General features: G+C 41.3%; 1 protein-coding gene across 14 annotated transcripts in view; it reads left to right on the forward strand.

The window, feature by feature from the left end:
- The window catches only part of LOC123593803 (aminopeptidase O (putative)), a 344,225-nt gene that overhangs the window by 207,944 nt on the left and 118,767 nt on the right, over positions 1–17,514 (forward strand). For 13 of the 14 annotated variants that reach the window (XR_006710542.1, XR_006710538.1, XR_006710539.1 and 10 more), the window contains exons 8-9: positions 10,556–10,658; positions 11,300–11,407. Coding sequence is in view for 8 of the 14 variants with exons in the window: in XM_045470318.1 (XP_045326274.1) it covers positions 10,556–10,658; positions 11,300–11,407 (211 nt within the window). In the remaining 6 variants the exon portion in view is untranslated. Of the gene's footprint in view, positions 1–319; positions 539–10,555; positions 10,659–11,299; positions 11,408–17,514 lie in introns of those variants that run through there. The other variant, XM_045470319.1, reaches the window with a different exon arrangement.

Consider the following 17,514-nt stretch of genomic DNA (forward strand, 5'->3'; position numbering starts at 1 on the left):
AATTATACTTGTTTTTAGTTTTTTTTTAATGTTTAATTTTGAGAGAGAACACAAGTTGGGGAGGGGCAGAGAGAGGGGGACAGAGGATCTGAAGCGGACTCTGCTGACAGCAGCCCGTTGTGGGGCTCGAACTCACAAACCATGAGATCATGACCTGAGCCCAAGTTGGCCACTCAACTGTACTCAGCCAACCAGATGCCCCTGAACTTTTTTTAAATGGTGAATTTTATGATATGTGAATTATATCTCAATTTTTTTTAAAGAGAGGGATTGATGGAAATCATTGCATATTTTATAACATTTCATAACATCATTTCAGCCTTAGCAGGGTTGACCAGCAGTGTCTGAAGGAGAGATGGAAGATGAAGTTATGGCAGAAGGCAACTGGTTTCCTCAGGGCATTGGATGAGCCCCAAGGAGCCATATCTAGCACTGGATGCCTGGAAGATATCTCCATAGGGTTTGTGGTATAACAACCCCACCTAGAGATGAGTCACTTCCAAGAAAGCATCCCTCAAGTACAAGTATATACACATGAGTGAGTGTGTGTGTCAATTTGTTTCCACCACATACCGTCCCTTCCATTGTTCTCTTAATAATCTGAGGTGCCTGGGTGGCTCAGTTGGTTGAGCATCCAACTCGATTTCAGCTTAGGTCATGATCCCAGGGTCATGGGATCAAGCCCTGCATAGGGCTCCATGCTGAGTGTGGAGCCCGCTTAAGATTCCCTCTCTCTCTCTCTCTCTCTCTCTCTCTCTCTCTCTCTCTGTGTGTGTGTGTGTGTGTGTGTGTGTGTGTCTTCCTCTCTCCCTCCCTCTGCCCCTCTCCCCTGCTCACACACTCTCTCAAATTAATAACCACAATAAAAACTAAAAAAAAAAAAAATAATATAGTCCTGACTCTAGTTCTATTATCAACACATGTAGGTTTTTTTTTTTTTTAACTACTGAAGAATATTCCAGGATATGAGTGTCCCACAACCAACTAACCACTTGTCAGCCACTGGACATTTTGGTGATTTCTAGCTTTCTGCTTTTCCAAACAATACTGTGGTGAATGGTCTTACTGTTAATGCACAGCATGTTAAATATAAGACCTAAATAGTACTCAGTTGCCCGCAAGGCTGAGAAGAGAGCTCTTCTCCCAACTACTCATCTTGTTTTACATCCTGGTGCATACTGGGCTTCAAACCCAGACAAGCCCTCCACCCCCCTGTGGCTACCAGTCCTCAGCTCTGTGCCATTCTCCACCAAGGAGGGAAAGTCCTTCTCCAGCTCCCACAGACCATCTGCTCCTCTTTGAGTCATAAGATGAGACGAATCTTCCCACCATCTCAGCACACAGCAGCACACATGCTGTTGGTGTTCAAAAAGTGCTTCCAGCCCCCCTTACAAAATGAAGCCAGTGTTTGTCTCATTTGCCTCTTTCTGGGATAGTGTCGTGGGTTTTTTTTTTTTTGTTTTTTTTTTTTTGATGCAGTACAAAAAAGTTTTCCCTTATTACCTTTTCTCCTGAAATCACCTCCTGTAATTTCCAAGTTCTCTGTATTCCTATGTTCTGAATGTGTATAGCTGACAGACAGCTTGCCTTTCTTTATGATCACCCTAAGCCCTGAATAGAGTATGCGGCTCCATTTAACCTGGATTCTGAGAATTCCAGTTCAGGTTTACTGCATATGCACCTCTCTTGCCTTCGCCCTCTCTCCTAGACTACAACTCTGTAAAAAATATAATGAAAGCCTCTTATGCTTGGATCATATACTCTTACACTACATCTATCCCTAAATATATGTGGTTGAATGAAATTAAGTTTCCTCTAATTCATTTACGTGTGTGTGTGTGTGTGTGTGTGTGTGTGTGTGTGTGTGTGTGTGAAGTTTATTTATTTATTTTGATAGAGAGAGCAGGGCAGGGGCACAAAGGGAGGGAGAGAGAGAATCCTAAACAGATTCCACACTATCAGCACAGAGCCCAACACAGGGCTTGAACTCAAGAAATGTGAGATCATGACCTGAGCCCAAGTCAGATGCTTTACCGACTGAACCACCAAGCTCCTTGTGTGCTTGTTTTAATCAGAATTTTTACTCAGAATCACCCTTGATGCTGATTTGGCATGACCAAGGCTACATAGCAAACCTGTTGACTCCACTATAGTGGATGAATAATGTTTTACATCTAAATACTGCAGCTTAAATAATTCTGGGTTATTTTATCTCCTAAAATCCTAGAACATTAGGGTCAGAAAGGACCTTGAAAGTGATTCTGCCTAACCTTCTGTATCCCTGACAGACAGCTACCCAGCTTCTACCAAAGGATTTCCAGGATCCGATTCTCCCTGCTCTGGCAAGCAGCAATTTCCCTGTGGGTATGCCCATCTTAAAATGGCCTTCCTCAGACTGGGCTGGAACTGCCTCCTTGTAAGTTCTGCCAGGTCATCTTATTTACCTCCAGAGTTGCACAGGATTTGCCTTGTTCTCACCCAAACAAATCCACATGTGTGAAGACCATTGTCTTTCCTTTCCTGGTCACCAGGTCCCAAGATTTGGAAATCTGTCATACCTAATGCAAGGTTGGGAGAACCCTTGCCTTCCTGGGCTTGGTCCTTTGTTGTCTTCATTGACAGTGACTTTCTCCAGATATGACACCTGAACTGAACACAGTGCTGTTTGCAGTTACACCTTTGAAGAATTCAGTGGGACTATTCCTGCTTCTCTTGTCCGGCTAGGCCAGAAAAGAATGGACAAGTACTGATCAAGTTGGATGCACTCACATATATACCATATTTCATTTTTAAACCAGTATCCTACACCTTCTAATGGTGGTCCTACCATTCCAATCCCCACACATTTTTCTCTCCTCAGTAACGTTCATTGAGTGCTTCCGATGTGCCAAACACTTTTCTAAGCACTCTATGTACATTATCTCATTTTGTCCTCAGAATGGCCCTATGAGATGGGTTCTGGCACCATCTTCCTTCCCATGTGAGAGATGAGGAAACCAATGCATAGGGGTGTTAAGCAGTTGGCCACTTTTCTACAGCCAGTAGGTGGCAAGCCGGGATGCAAGTAGAGGGAAGTCTGGCTCCAGAGCTCAGCTCTTGACCACTGCTCTGGACGCTGTCCCCAGCAGTATTTCCAACTACCTTCTCGTTGCTCCTGTTGAGCCCACCTACCAGCGTGGTTATTATTTTGGAAGTCACATCAATCACTGTTGAGTTTATGGGGAAAGACTTATTCTTTCAAACCTCTTTGTTCTTATTAACTATTGTCTTATTAATTTTGGATCTTCATGTCAGCATGTGCTTGCTGTTCTTGCCTGTGGATGCTGTCAATCAACCAGCTAGACTCCCAGCTTGGACTAAAATGCAAATCTGTTACACCAGTACATCGTCATTCCTGGGGCTCAGCCTAAGTAGTACTCCCTCCTGGTTCTAGCCAGTAATTAATCAACAGCCTTGAGTTCTGTTTTTTAACCTAAAAGGCATGAAACAACCACTATGCACTCACCACTGCTACATCCATTCTGCCAGCTGACTTCTGTCAGGATGCCTGATGCCCGCAGTGAATTTCTGGAAGTGGCCCTCCAGATTCTATGTTCACTCCTATAGTTCCTCATTTTCTGTTCTAAGAGCTCACAAGCTCTGTGTGAGTCACAGTCACGAATTTCGTCTTTCCTCCTCTTAACCCCTCTTCCTTAGCAAATGAGAATAACATTTGTCTGTCCCCACCAGTCCCTTTCCTGTTGTCTCCGTTGGTGATGTCCCCAGAGGTCTATGATTGCCAATGGAAGCTTTCAGAGTTGTGGCATGTCCCTTACTGGGGCCTGGCGTCAGAACTCTTCAAGGAGGAGGGAGCCCCCGTCACCTGTCCCAGGCATCAGTTCCCACAGAACAATGCTGTTCTGCCATGTGCAATTTGAAAATCATTCTCCTTGGCAGGAAAGTTGAAGCAAAGTGGGAGTTCAAGTACTTCTGTTGGTTCCATTGCGTCTTCACACCTGGTCTTTTTTATGCTCCAAACAATCCCTCTAAAGCCCCTTTTGTTGTCCTAAACATTCTCCGTTAGCATCAGCTCCTTCTGACTTTTTGCCTTCCTGACAAGGATTTTATAGTTTCTGGGCTCTTATATTTAGCTTTGTTTTTTTTCTCTCTCCAGCATCCCCCGCTTTCATCTTTTGAATATGGCCTCTGAAAATTCACCTCATCGGAAACCTCCTAGGCAGCCATCTTGGTGTCTTTGCTCTCTGTTGTCTTCCTTATGTCCTTTGAAGACATGTCCAAATTACCTCTGGCTACGTTGTGGTGATATACGGCTCAGACCATTGTATTAATCTCTATTTTATTTTATTTTTTTTCCTCTGGGATTTTGTTTCCTAGGGAGTTCTGATTTATGGGCCCTCAAAAACCTGAGAACTATTTTGGTTTTGTACTGATGCTCATTGCTTCCCGCTTTTCAAAATTTCATCCTTCATTTTCCTACCCTGCTTTTCAGAGCTGGTGGACTTTGTATTTTCTACAGTTCCGCTAACTACAGATCTTTCCTTGGTCACCTTCAGCAACTGACCTCTCTTTCTATAGGTTCTGACCACTGGCTCCTTTCACCATCAGGGGTTACAACATATGTCTGCACTTTTCTCTGGCTCCTTGGAGGGAAGCTTCCTTCTGTCTTAAATCATCTTAGCAATTGCCTTTTTCAACACCAGAGCAATATCCTGCTGTGTCTGCTACAGGATAATGGTCCCTGATGGGGAAGAGAACCTTCAGGCTGGATAACTGTTAAATCCATTGTGAAAAGCACACAGATAATCAAACTTGCCAAACGGTAGCTCTGACACAATACAACTTCATTAGTTAAAGGTGTGCACAACTTTCTGTCCACTTCTCTCTGGTAGCACAGTCCAAAGTCAGGTCGGTGGCAAGGATGCACATTTTATAGATGGGAAAGTTGCTGCACAAACAAATGGAGAATATAAGATTCCTGTACTTTGAATTATTTCCGCCTTCATTTTTTACCCAGGATTTTAGAAATCTTCTCACAGAGAGTGGTGTAGACTATGGGCTTGTGTGTCAGAAATATGCCCAGACCTGGCTCACAAGAACTTTAGGCAACACCTGAAATTTGTTGTTTTTTATTCATTTTCTGCTGATTCTTCAAGGAGCAGATTTAAAGACTGTCCCCAGCAGGGTTTACACTCAAAATTGGGTTTCTCAAAGGGAAGGTGTAAGTCCTCATTAATGTGCCGTATCTTCTTTAAAATACTTTTTATTTTGCAATGATTTTAGACTCACACGAAGTTATTAAAACAAGAGGTTCTGTGTACCCTTCGCCCAGCTTCCCCTAATGATAACGTGTAGGACCACAGAGTGAGGTCTTTTGTTAATGCCTTTGCCTGTCATAGGCGGGGTCAGCTGGTGTTCCCTGAACTCCAGTCAGAATGCATTATGCCGATGACAGCATTCATGCTGTGCTTACAAAATGCCAACAGGAATTCTGGCTAAGTGCTACTAGATGCTACAACAGCCTGATGAGGTGTCATGGTCACGATCGCTGTCCCCTTTTTTACAGATGAAAGAACAGGCTTCGTGGGGTTGCTTGACTTGCGTGGTTCTTAAGCGGCAGAGTTAAAATTCACACCCAAACTCTTACCCAGTGTTTACACTGCTTCCTCTGTAGGTCCCACATGTGCATGTGGGGCTCAGATAAGTACAAGGAGGCCAGTTTCTGGGCAAAGGTAGTGTTTAACTTCCTCCATTGTGGGGGCATGAGTGAGGCCCAACTCCCGGCCTTTCACACCTGGCAGGTCAGCTGTGATGGATAGACAGATAAGCATGTTGAAAAGCTAACGGCCTGTGGTCTCATTTCTTTCTCTCTCATTTCTGGGATGCTTAGTTTCTGGCTCAGGCACAACAGTGGAGAATTTATAGATGAAGATATCTCGTGGCTCTCACTTCTACTGCCAAGGGGTAGGAGATGGAGAAGGCTGGCAGACGGCCCGTCTGGGCGGTGGCAGAACAGGAGGTGTTCAGACCCAAGCTGACACGCCTGAGCACCTTTCGGAGGCATTTTCCCAAATCCCACCTTTGGTGATACTCCTACAGAATCGGTCCTTTCTTCGGGAGGTTTGAGTCTAAGTGAAATCACTGTGTTATCAGATATCACTGCTATCTGACAGTTCTTTCAATGTCCATATTGCTTCTGAGCGCAGCGGAAAAGGAAGGAGGCAAGGAAGGGAAAGGTCATGCTAATCTCGGTTGTTGCATTTGGTGCCAGGTCCAACAGAGACCAAGGACATTTAAGCCCAAACGACCTTGGTAACTTGATCTCCCACATTCCATGTATTCCAGCCAAGGAAATAAACACTGGTGTGTCATGTTAGAGAGATGCTTAACACTTTTATGTTCACAAAGTGCCTTCATGCTATCTGAGCGTCATCACGCTCTGGATAGGTGAGGAAACTGAGCTTCAGGGAGGGTAAGCCACCTGTCCCAGTTTCTCCACTTCTATTTGGCGCATCCACCATGGGGGCCTGGATCTTGGGGACACCTCAGAGTTCAGCAAGGACTTCAGTGTTCCCGCCTCAACTCTGCCACTAACTGGCTTTGTGGTCTTCCCCAGGCCTCACTTTCCAGCACTTTAAGTGGACATAATCATAGTACCTGTCCCAGCAGGTTCTTGTGAGGGTAGAAGGACATCATATGTAAGAAGAACTCTGCAGTATACCTGGCACAGGAAATGGTAGCTGTTAGTATTAGTTCCATTCTCCATCCATTAGGAATGAATCTGGCTACAATTAATAGAATAGTGAAGCGATTTTGGCTTAAACAAATGAGGGTTCTTTTTCTCAGACAATAAAAAGTTTGAAGGCAGTCAGTCTCGGGCTGGCCAGCAGCCGAATGATACCATTAAAGACTATTTACGTTATTTCTTTGGTTGATTCTAGTCTCCATAGCATATTGACTTACTGCCTCCAGGTTGCAAGGTGGCTGCTGTACCTCCATCTTCCAGTCATATTTCCCTCTTTTGTAAGGAAAGCAAAAGCTTTCCAAGAACCCCACTTCAACCACAGTAGACATCTGCTTTTGTCTCATTGACCTGGACCGTGTCTTCTGACTATTCATAGCTGCCAGGACACTTGGAAAGTGAGCATTTAACTTTTCAGATTTAATTGTATAAGAGGCAGGAGAGAAGGTGGATGAGAATGGGATTGAGCCAAATTATATTTGCCACAGCTCTTCCTGCCTCTCATAGTGTCGTTTGAAAAACATACTGCAGGGGCACCTGGGTGGCTCAGTCGGTTGAGCCGCCAACTCTGGATTTTGGCTTAAGTCATGATCTCGCAATTCGTGAGATCAAGCCCTGAGTTGGGCTCTGCACCGACAACACAAAGCCTGCTTGGGATTCTCTCTCTTCCTCTTTCTCTGCCCTTCCCTCCCTCCCTCTCTCTCTCTCTCTCTCTCAATATGTAACTAAACATTAAAAAAAATTAAAGAAAAACATACTTCATTGGTCCTCAGGTGTAGAGAGCTTCGTTAATGCTAGTCATGCGTTCTCAGCACATGAACAGCAAACTCCCTTTCTACACAGATTCCCTTTTATTCTCACAAAATGTGTACTGCTTCACGTGCGTCTATTTTTTCTTAACTTTCTAACTGAAATGTAACATGCATGAAGCACACAGATACTTCTAGATGGCTCAGTATATTTTTACCTATGTATCCTTGTGAAAGTACCACTGAGATCAATATATAGAATGTTCCCAGCATCTCAGAGACCCTCCTCTTTTTCCCTGCTCTGTCAATACTTGCTCCCAAGGGTAACCATTGTTCTGATCTCCATTCTCACAGGTCTGTTTTGCCTGTTCTTTGACTACAATTATTTAAATGCAATCATACATTGGCATGTGCTCTTTTTAGGTGTGCCTCCTGTCACTCACCCAGGAGAGTCATCTGTTTTTGCATGGAATGGTACTTCCTTTGTTTCCTGCTTTCTCTCTGTGCTTTGTCTCTCTGCACAGACCTGGGGGTAAATGGCATCATGAGAACCGAAGTAGGACAGCAGAGCAAGTCACCTTCTTCCCGCTCATGGAGTATCTTTTCCTTGTAAAAACCACTCCCTTTGATTTCTCACAAAGCTTGCCTGCACACTGCTCTCTCCACCACAACGTCTACTTTAAAAGGAACCTCTTGGGGACCTGTACGTTTGCCTTGGATGCTGTGAGCATAAAAGAATTTTCTTGAACACCTCTTCATTTGGAGAAGGTGGAAGAACAAAGTAAGAGAGGGACGCTTTCTGGAAAGACATTTTTAGGCAAAGGAAAAAAGAAGCACCAACTAAAGGCATCATCAGGGGCGCCTGGGTGGCTCAGTCGGTTGAGCGTCCGACTTTGGCTCAGGTCATGATCTCATGGTCTGTGGGTTCGAGCCCCGCGTCGGGCTGTGTGCTGACAGTGAGATTGTAAAATGGCCTCAGAGTACAAACATTTCTTAAGCTTTGAACTACTTAAGTACCTGCTTCAGATTCTGTGTCTCCCTCTCTCTCTGCCCCTCCCCTGCTCACTCTCTCTCTCTCTCTCAAAAATAAATAAACTTAAAAAATACAATACAATACAATACAATACAATACAATACAATACAATAAAATGAAGGTGTCGTCAGGAACTTGAGCTAGAAGGCAACCTTCAGAGCAGACATTTACATTGGTCTTTTGTGTCCCTCCCCTTCTGATAGTCTCAGTTTAAAGTTTAAGGCCTAAGACACTCACAGCCAAGTCTGCGTCTCTTGGGGCTGGGAAAGCTGGTTTGAATTCAAGCCGACTCTGAGAAGCCTTCCTCCTGCCAAGGCTGTGGGTGGTGGGCTTTCCCTATCAAAGCCAGTGCGGCTTTCTTTATAAAAACGCTCAATCCCAGGACAAACTTGAGAGCAGGAATAAAGCCGATGCGTTTCAATGGAGTCTTAAATGAAGATGAAAGAGACTAGTTATAGCTGCAAGTATGGTCATGTATGTAAGTCAGGGATCAAGCACAAAAATGGAAACTATGCAGTTAGCTCCATCGGCCAGTTGTTGTCTCTCCTTTAGGAATCTGCTGGTCCCGTGCCTTGTGTCTGCCGGGATAATGTACTGGAATATTCAGCAGAGACTTAATCAGAGGTTCTGGCTTGGCAGCTTGAACACACTGCAAAGGTACTGACTGGCAAGGTGGGCCATCCTCAGATACTTCCATTTGGGTACAGCGTCCTTACACCCTTGTGTCTGTGAGCATATGGATTGCATGGGTGAGCCACTGAAATCCATTGCCTCTAATATCATATGATCAGCCTTGAATTTAGCAGTATTTGTTGCTTTCAAATATTTTATTAAGTTGATTGAGTAATTTTTGTAAATTTTTTTTGTAAATTTTTGTAAATTGTGTATCCCTGGCCCTTGCTAGGGGCTTTGCATGTATTTTCTCAATTATTCTCCATAGGACCTGGGGAGTTAGGTAAGATTAGTCCTGGTTTGCAGATGAGTAAATTGAAGACAAGAGAATTTAAGTAATCTGCCAGTAATTAACAAGTAGTAAGAAGTGGGGTTGAGATTCGACACCAGGTCTCTCAGATTAAAGGCCATGGACCTTGAAATACCACACTACTTTTGAAAAATAAGCGCCCCCCTGTCTGATATGTCAGCCCTCTGGTCAGCCCTTCCCTCCCCTCACCCCAAATCATGCTCTTCAGTTGTCCAATAAGCGACTGGTTTTAGAACAGCTGAAGGCTGAAAATACCTTGCCACTTATTTTGATTTTAGCTAGTTGTTGAAGCTTCTTTGTTATGCACTTATATTTTTAAAGGGATTTTTAAAAAATACTCGACACTATAGAGCAAAATGAAAAGCACCCTGATAGATAATAAGCAGACATTGGTTTCAATGCTGATATCACCACAAGTCGAAACAAGCTGGGAGACTGGGGATGCAGACTTAATTTCGGTGTGCCTCAGTTTCCCTCATTTGTGAAGCAAGAAGGTTAACATGTAGGATGTTAATGTCTTCCAGTTCTAAAAACGTGGGCTTCTACAACTTCTGTTTTTGTTTTTGAGATTGTAAAATGGCTTCAGAGTACAAACATTTCTTAGGCCTTGAACTACTTAAATGCAAATTAAGAGAAGTGGATAACATTGGGGCTTTCAGAATTTTTTGAAAATGATATTAATTCTTTATCCTTCCAAGTAAAGCTGCATTTTCCATTGCATTTCCCAGTTCATCACTCCCACTGAAAGAAAAGCCCATCGGTTCTTAAATAATTCATATTGGAGCTCAGATTCCTTGAGGGTCTGGCAAGCTTTAATCTTGGATAAGATGATGTAAAATATTGCCAATAGCCAACCTCAGGTTGCCAACCCAAATATAAATCCCTCCTTGTTTAGTACATGAATTTATAATATAAACTGTTTTAAATTATACCTGGTACAATTGAGCTGAACTCAGACACTGTTGAGCAACTTTGAAAATAAGAAATAAGATGATGTTACGGTTTAATTAGTTCAGAATGTGCATACTTAAAATTTTTCTGCATCATTTTAGACCCAATAAAGAGAAGACTGGCCATGTGAGTGACTCAGGATCATCTGTCGTCAAACATGGACTCAATCCTGAGAAGGTCTTCATGCAGGTTCATTATTTAAAGGTACGTGTAGCTAGTGGCAGAGGCCAGTTGTTATGGGGCAGCACTTTTTAGGCTATACATGTAAACAGGGAAGACTAATCACATGGCTGGTGCCAAACAAAAACATTATCCACATTGTAATGTCACTTGACTGGGCAGATATCTTGATTGTCGCATAATTAAAACATGTCATACCCCCCAAATGAGACATGAATCAAATTCCCTACCCTGTGCTTCCCTTCTCTCTGCTTCCTGTCACTTTTGAAGAAAAGAATCTTGAAATTGCTGTTAGGTTCCAAGTAGAAGACAGGAGTAATAAGGAAGTATTTTACATTGCAAAAGCTTTTCCTCATAGCTGAGGGTGGCAGGAGCTGGGCCCCTCTTCACTTTTGGTCCATGATGGACATCAGGCTTCATGTAAACAAAGGAAAAACAAGATGGTGATACCATTAACCGAAGAGTTGCAAGCAAAGTAGGCCTTCCTTAATTTCCAGGACCCGTCTTACTGGTAAGGGTATGGAAGGCAGCCCAGGACAGGTCAGAAAGAACACTTTACATGTGCATAAAGCACTGGTGGGTGAGTTAGAGTTGGCTGTGTTTTCTCACAAACCCATGACAGGCATCTTTTTTTTTTTTTTTTTTTTTCCCCTCCTTTCTTCTAGGGCTATTTCCTTCTCCGGTTCCTTGCCCAAAGACTTGGAGATGACACCTATTTTGCATTTTTAAGAAAATTTGTGCACACCTTTCATGGGCAGCTGATTCTTTCTCAGGTAATTTATGAGTCATCATGAGTCCATGATATATAATTGGAGGGAGTGTGGTATGTAGGGACTAGGTTATGTGAGTATTAAAAAGTAGGGGAAAGATTTACGATTTAATGCAGTAAGAAAAATAGAAACTTAACGAAGTGGACACAGGGCAGTGTTGTTTCAGGGAGGCTGACCTCCCTATAGCTTTGGGACAGGCTGTAACCCAAAGCTGTTCCTGTGCACAGTGGTGTGGATAGTTGCACCTTAAGTGACCCTAAAAACAGAAACAGCGCAGTCCCTCTCTTCTCTCTACCTGGAATGATCTTTGCAAGCGAAGGTGCACCCACCGTGTTATTCTTTCCCCTTTGCCCTTATCATAACCTTCGTTGTCATTCCCATTATTTATAATTATATTTTCATTTGTGGGTCCATTTGCTTTTTTCTGTCTCCTCCACTCTGCGTATAAGTTCAACAAGGCCAGACCATGCTCTTTACGTCACCAGTACCTAATATACAGTTGGTACAGTACATGTGCCATATATATTTTATAAACAAATAGATTAATAAAAAGATACACTGACATAGTCAGATAGCCTGGCCACAAAACTATCAGAGAAAGACACTGTCAGCTTATACTGGCATGAGGCCGGGCTGCACATAGCAAGAAAGTTAACAAAGAGGGAGAGGCTCTGAAAACAGCACTCATAACTGATAGAGAATAGAAGATGCAGCCTCAGCACAGATTGGTCTGATGGGTATTTTTGCTATTTGACAGTGGTGCTCATACACAGTCTTGAAGTCACATTGCCCACAGTGTTAGATGTAACAGATGTGCATGCAGTCTAGACACTTGTGGAGGGAATAGCATGATGTGACAAGACTGGATGGCTGTTCCTTGCTTCTACGTTCTTTTTTTTTCTTTTGGTTGCGGGGGAAAGGAAGGTGTTCCTAAGCATATACTTGGAAAGACATCTCGAAAAGGGGCTCAGAAGTCTTTATGCTTGGTTGAATGATTAGCCCAAACTCCTACTGCTTAAAACGACTTCTCACCAAGATTCTGCATTGTTAAATGAGTGCCTCACATTTACCGTGACTTCGGAGGTTCCGATTTCAACTTCCCGTGAAATACTTAGTGCCCCCCTCCACCAAATTGCTCGGTTTTTCTGTTGTTTATCTTCTGTGAACAACAGCTTTATTGTTTTCACATAACAGCTTTATTGAGATATAATTCACATACCATAAATTTCACCCTTTTAAAGTGTACAAGTCGGTGGTTTTAGTATATTCACAAGATCGTGCAATCATCACCACGCTGTAATTTCAGAACATTTTCATCACCCCCAAAAGAAGCCTCCAATCCATTAGCAGCCACCGCCCCGTTTCCATCTCCCCCCAGCGCTAGGCAACCACTAACCTACTTTCTGTCTCCATGGATTTGCCTGTTCTGGGCCTTCCGTGAAAATGGAGTCATATCATATGTGGCCTTTTGCGCTGGATTCTTTCATGTAGTACAGTGTGTTCAAGGTTCATGTTGTAGCGCGTAGCAGTACTTCATCTTTCTTTTTTAATTTTAGTTTTTACCCTTAAAACTTGGGTAAAATGTACATAACAACATTTACCATTGGAACCATTTTGAAATGTGTAGTTCGGTGCATTAAGTACATCCGCATTGTTGTGCAGCTGTCACCGCCATCCATCTCTAGAATGTTTTGATCTTCCAGATTGAAACTTGTATCCATTAAACAATAACTCCACATTCTTTTCTTCCCCCAGCCCCTGGCCACCATCATTCTACTTTCCGTCTCTATGAGTTTGACTACTCATGAGTTTGAATCGTACGATACTTATTCTTTTATGTCTGACTTCTTTCACTCAGCATAATGTCTTCAAGGTTTATCCATGTTGGAGCACATGTCAGAATTTCCCTCCTTTTTATGACTCAATATTCCATTGTATGTATCTAACCACATTTTGTTCTTCCATCCATCTGTTGATGGATGCTTGGGTTATTTACACCTTCTGGTTCTTGTCAATAATGCTGCTTTGAACATTAGTATACAAATATCTGTTTGAGTCCCTGCCTTCTTATCTTTTAATTGTATTTGAGGAACTGCCATACTGTTTTCCACAGCAGCTGTACCATTTTACATTCTTACCGGCAGTACACAAGGGTTCCTATTTTTTCACATCCTTACCAACACTTGTTCTGTTTTGTTTTGTTTTGTTTGTAATAGCCATCCTAGTGGGTGTGAAGTGGTTTTAATTTGCATCTTTCTGAGAATTAATGATGTTGAGCATTTTTTAAAGTGGCTCCACCCTCAAGACTTGAACTCATGACCCTGAGATCAAGAGACCGGTGTTCTACCCGCCGAGCCAGCAAGGCACCCCGATATTGAGCATCTTTTCATGGCCTTTTGTGTATCTCCATTGGAGAAATGTCTATTTAGATTCTTTGCCAATTTTTCATTTGGGTTGTCTCTTATTTTTGAGTTTTAAGAGTACTTAGTATATTCTAGATTCAGGTCCCTTTTCAAATATGTGATTTGCAAATGTTCTTTCTCATTTTATGGGCTGTCTTTTCACTTTCATGATAATGTCCTTTGTAGCACAAAAACTTTTAATTTTGATGAAGTCCAATTTATCTTTTTTATCTTGGATGCTTATACATTAGCTATGATATGTAAGAAACCATTACCTAATTGAAAGTTGTGAAGATTGACTCTTATGTTTTCTTCTAAGTGTTTTATAGCTTTACCTCTTACATTTAGGTTTCTTATCCATTTGAGTTAATTTTTATATATGGTGTGAGGTAGGGATGTAACTCCATTCTTTTGCATGTGAATATTCAGTTGTTTCATGACCATTTGTTGAAAAGATTATTCTTTCCCTCCATTGAATTGTCTTGGCATCCTTGCTGAAAGTCAGTTGACTTTATTTTATCTACAGTTTATTTCTGGACTATTAATTCCATTCCATCAATCTCTATTTCTGCCAGTACCACAATAAGTTTGGAAATTATGGCTTTTTCACTGACACATACTCATTATAAAAAAAAAAATTCAAGCAATACATAAAAGTACAAAGAAGAATGTGAAATAATATTTAAAATCCCACCACCTATAAATACCCATAATGAATATTAGGTGAACTTCATTCCAGGAATTACACTCTCTATTTCTCCCTTTCTATATGTTATAGATGATATGTATACATGTATCTGGATGTATATCTGTATATAGTGTATATATGTGTGTGTATGTGTGTACACATGTATAGACACAAAGATATATTTTAAAATAATTTTATAGGGGCGCCTGGGTGGCTCAGTCGGTTAAGCGTCCGACTTCGGCTCAGGTCATGATCTCGCGATTCGTGAGTTCAAGCCCCGCGTCGGGCTCTGTGCTGACAGCTCAGAGCCTGGAGCCTGTTTCGGATTCTGTGTCTCCCTCTCTCTCTCTGACCCTCCCCCGTTCATGCTCTGTCTCTCTCTGTCTCAAAAATAAATAAAAGTTAAAAAAAATTAAAAATAAAATAATTTTATAAAAATAGGATTATATTGTATGTGCTTTTTAATGAAGTGTTTTCAACTTTATTTTACTTGAATTTAACAAATGAAAAAGAAACTAGTGAATGCAAAAAACTTTCCTGAACTTCAGATACATGTAAGAGAGAAAAGAGTCTTCTATAGTTAAGAAGGATGATTACAAAAAAGTCTTTGAGGTTGAAATTATTTTTTTCTCTTTAGCTATTTATTTTCTTTTTAGAAAGCATTTGTTTATTCACTTCTGTAAAAGCTGAAGAAATTAGCAGTTATGTATTTCTACTACTTTTCCCCCAATTTGAAACTTTTCTTAGTGAATATCTTCACATAGTTAAGGTTTATATACTTTACAGTATGTGCTGTAGCCATACTTTTCACAGTTGTATAGTCTTAGCTCTGTATGTAAAGGACTTCACTTTCACCCCCTGTCACTGTTTCATGCTTATGTATTTAGGAGTGCCATATTTTGATTTGACTTTTTGTTGGCTGGACTTGTTATCAAATTGATGTTCAAGTTGAAGACTCACTGCTTCTGTGATTTTTGAGTTCGTATGTGCTTGAGAATGTTTGTTGCCTTTATAGTTGAATTACAAACTGGATTGGTATAAGATTCTCGGGTCACATTTTCATTTCCTCAGAACTTTGTGGATATTGCTTAACCTGCCTCCTGACATTAATAAAGCTGTAGAAACTACTTTTTCCTCTATATACCACTCAGATGAAAGAAGGATTCTTTTTCTTTTATCTGTGACATTTAGTAATTGACTCAGAAAATAGCTCGGTGTCTATGAGTCTGCATCAGTTTTATGTTTTTGTTTGTTTTTCCCTAGAAAGGAGTGTGCACTTCCAGTTTTACCTTCTGTTCTTCCTTCTTTTAGTAAAATTGTCTTAGCTGTATGTTTGAACACATTTGGGTTTTTTTTTCCCTTGAAGGGTCCTGAATTTCAAGGTTACCAGTTATCCTTATGTTACATCATCTTTGTTTTGTTTTTTGGGAGAGAGGATGCAAGTGAGCGAGGGCAGAGAGAGAGAGAGAGAGAGAGAGAGAGATAGAGAGAGAGAGAAGCGGGCCTCTCCTGAAGGTGGGGCTTGTGTTCACCCAAAGCGGGGCTTAAGATCACCTGATGTGGGGACTTGAACCCACAAACCATGAGATCATGACCTGAGCTGAAGTCAGATGCTTAACAACTGAGCCACCCAGGCGCCTGCCTCTATTTTATATCATCTTTGCCTTCCATATCTTTTATTTTCTAATTGCTTTTGTCTTTTTGTTCTTGATGGCCTGTGTTTATCTCAAATGATATTATTTTTGTTATTAATGTTGTTATAACATTATAGCAATTTTTTTTCTTTAATGTCTGTTTTTGTTGCTGTTTCTGTATTATTGGTGCTCCTGTACTGGTATTATTTTGGTCCTTAATTTATTTTCTTTGCTTAGAAATCTCTCTTTTCATCTCATTTCATTGGTTTGTCATCTTGTGTCTGAGCTTTCATTTTACTGACTTTATGTTCTTATTATAATCTTTAAATTATTTTATAGTGTAAATGTTCATAGAGAATTTTCTTCTGTTCCTTAGATTAGGTTTTCTTCAAGACTGGAGTCTTTGTCTTTTATTTTATGTTTCTTAGTTCTTTCTCTCTCTTTATGTGGGTTTTTGTTGCATTAATTTGCATAGCTGCCATACTTTTCGTCTTGCTCATTCTCAGTATAAGTAGCCCTGTCCTGACCTTTTATTTATTCTCATATGTATTAGAACTTTGTTCTTGATTTCTTTCCCAACTTGTCATAGACATGTTTTCTTTCCCTCTGAACTACAGTTTAAACCTTGGGTGTTAATGCACGGAGAGAGTGAAGGGCAAGAGCTCCACTTGGAGCTACATACAGCTTTTGTTGCAAAAATTTGGCTGCACTAACTCTTGAAATTCTGTTAAATGTCCCCAGCAAAGATTCTCATCACCTAATTTGGGTGCAGCTTTTTCCCACTGCAGGTACTCTCTCAATAGTGTTCCTGCAGTTCTGCTTGGATCTCTAGAAGCTATACAGTCCATCAAAGAGCATCCTCCTCAGTTGTTTATTTCCCAGGTTTTGCTTATCTCTCTCTAGTAAACATTTCTAGTCCCTTCATGGTCAAAAAGATATATAAAATAAAAAATAAATAAAAAGAAGAAGGAGGAAGAGGACTCGGTGGTGGTGGTGGTAGAGGAAAGGTAAAGATAGTCCTGTTTCTTTCCAAATGTGTGGGTATCTGTGAGAATTTTCAGGGTTTGGGCAATTTACCAGTCCCACTACTGCTAAGCATGAGGTTGCGTGGTGCAGAGGGAGGGCTTAAGGCTGTGTTGGATTCTTATGTTTCTTTCCTTAGTATTGTCTCCTTTTCAAATTTATGCCGTGACGCTGTACTTCTTTCCTTGTTTGGATGCTGCCGGTGCCATTTTTTGTCTTTTTTTTTTTTTTTTTAATTTTTATTTTTTGATGGTTTTTGTTTTCTGGGGTTTTTTTACTTGTTAATGATGAGTAAGGCTGTGATTCAGGTTCTTTGCTCAGAAGTCCTTCAGGGGTACCTGGGTGGCCAGTCGGTAAAGCGTC

The sequence above is a fragment of the Leopardus geoffroyi genome, chromosome D4 (assembly GCF_018350155.1).
Source record: "Leopardus geoffroyi isolate Oge1 chromosome D4, O.geoffroyi_Oge1_pat1.0, whole genome shotgun sequence".
Taxonomy (NCBI): Eukaryota; Metazoa; Chordata; class Mammalia; order Carnivora; family Felidae; genus Leopardus; species Leopardus geoffroyi.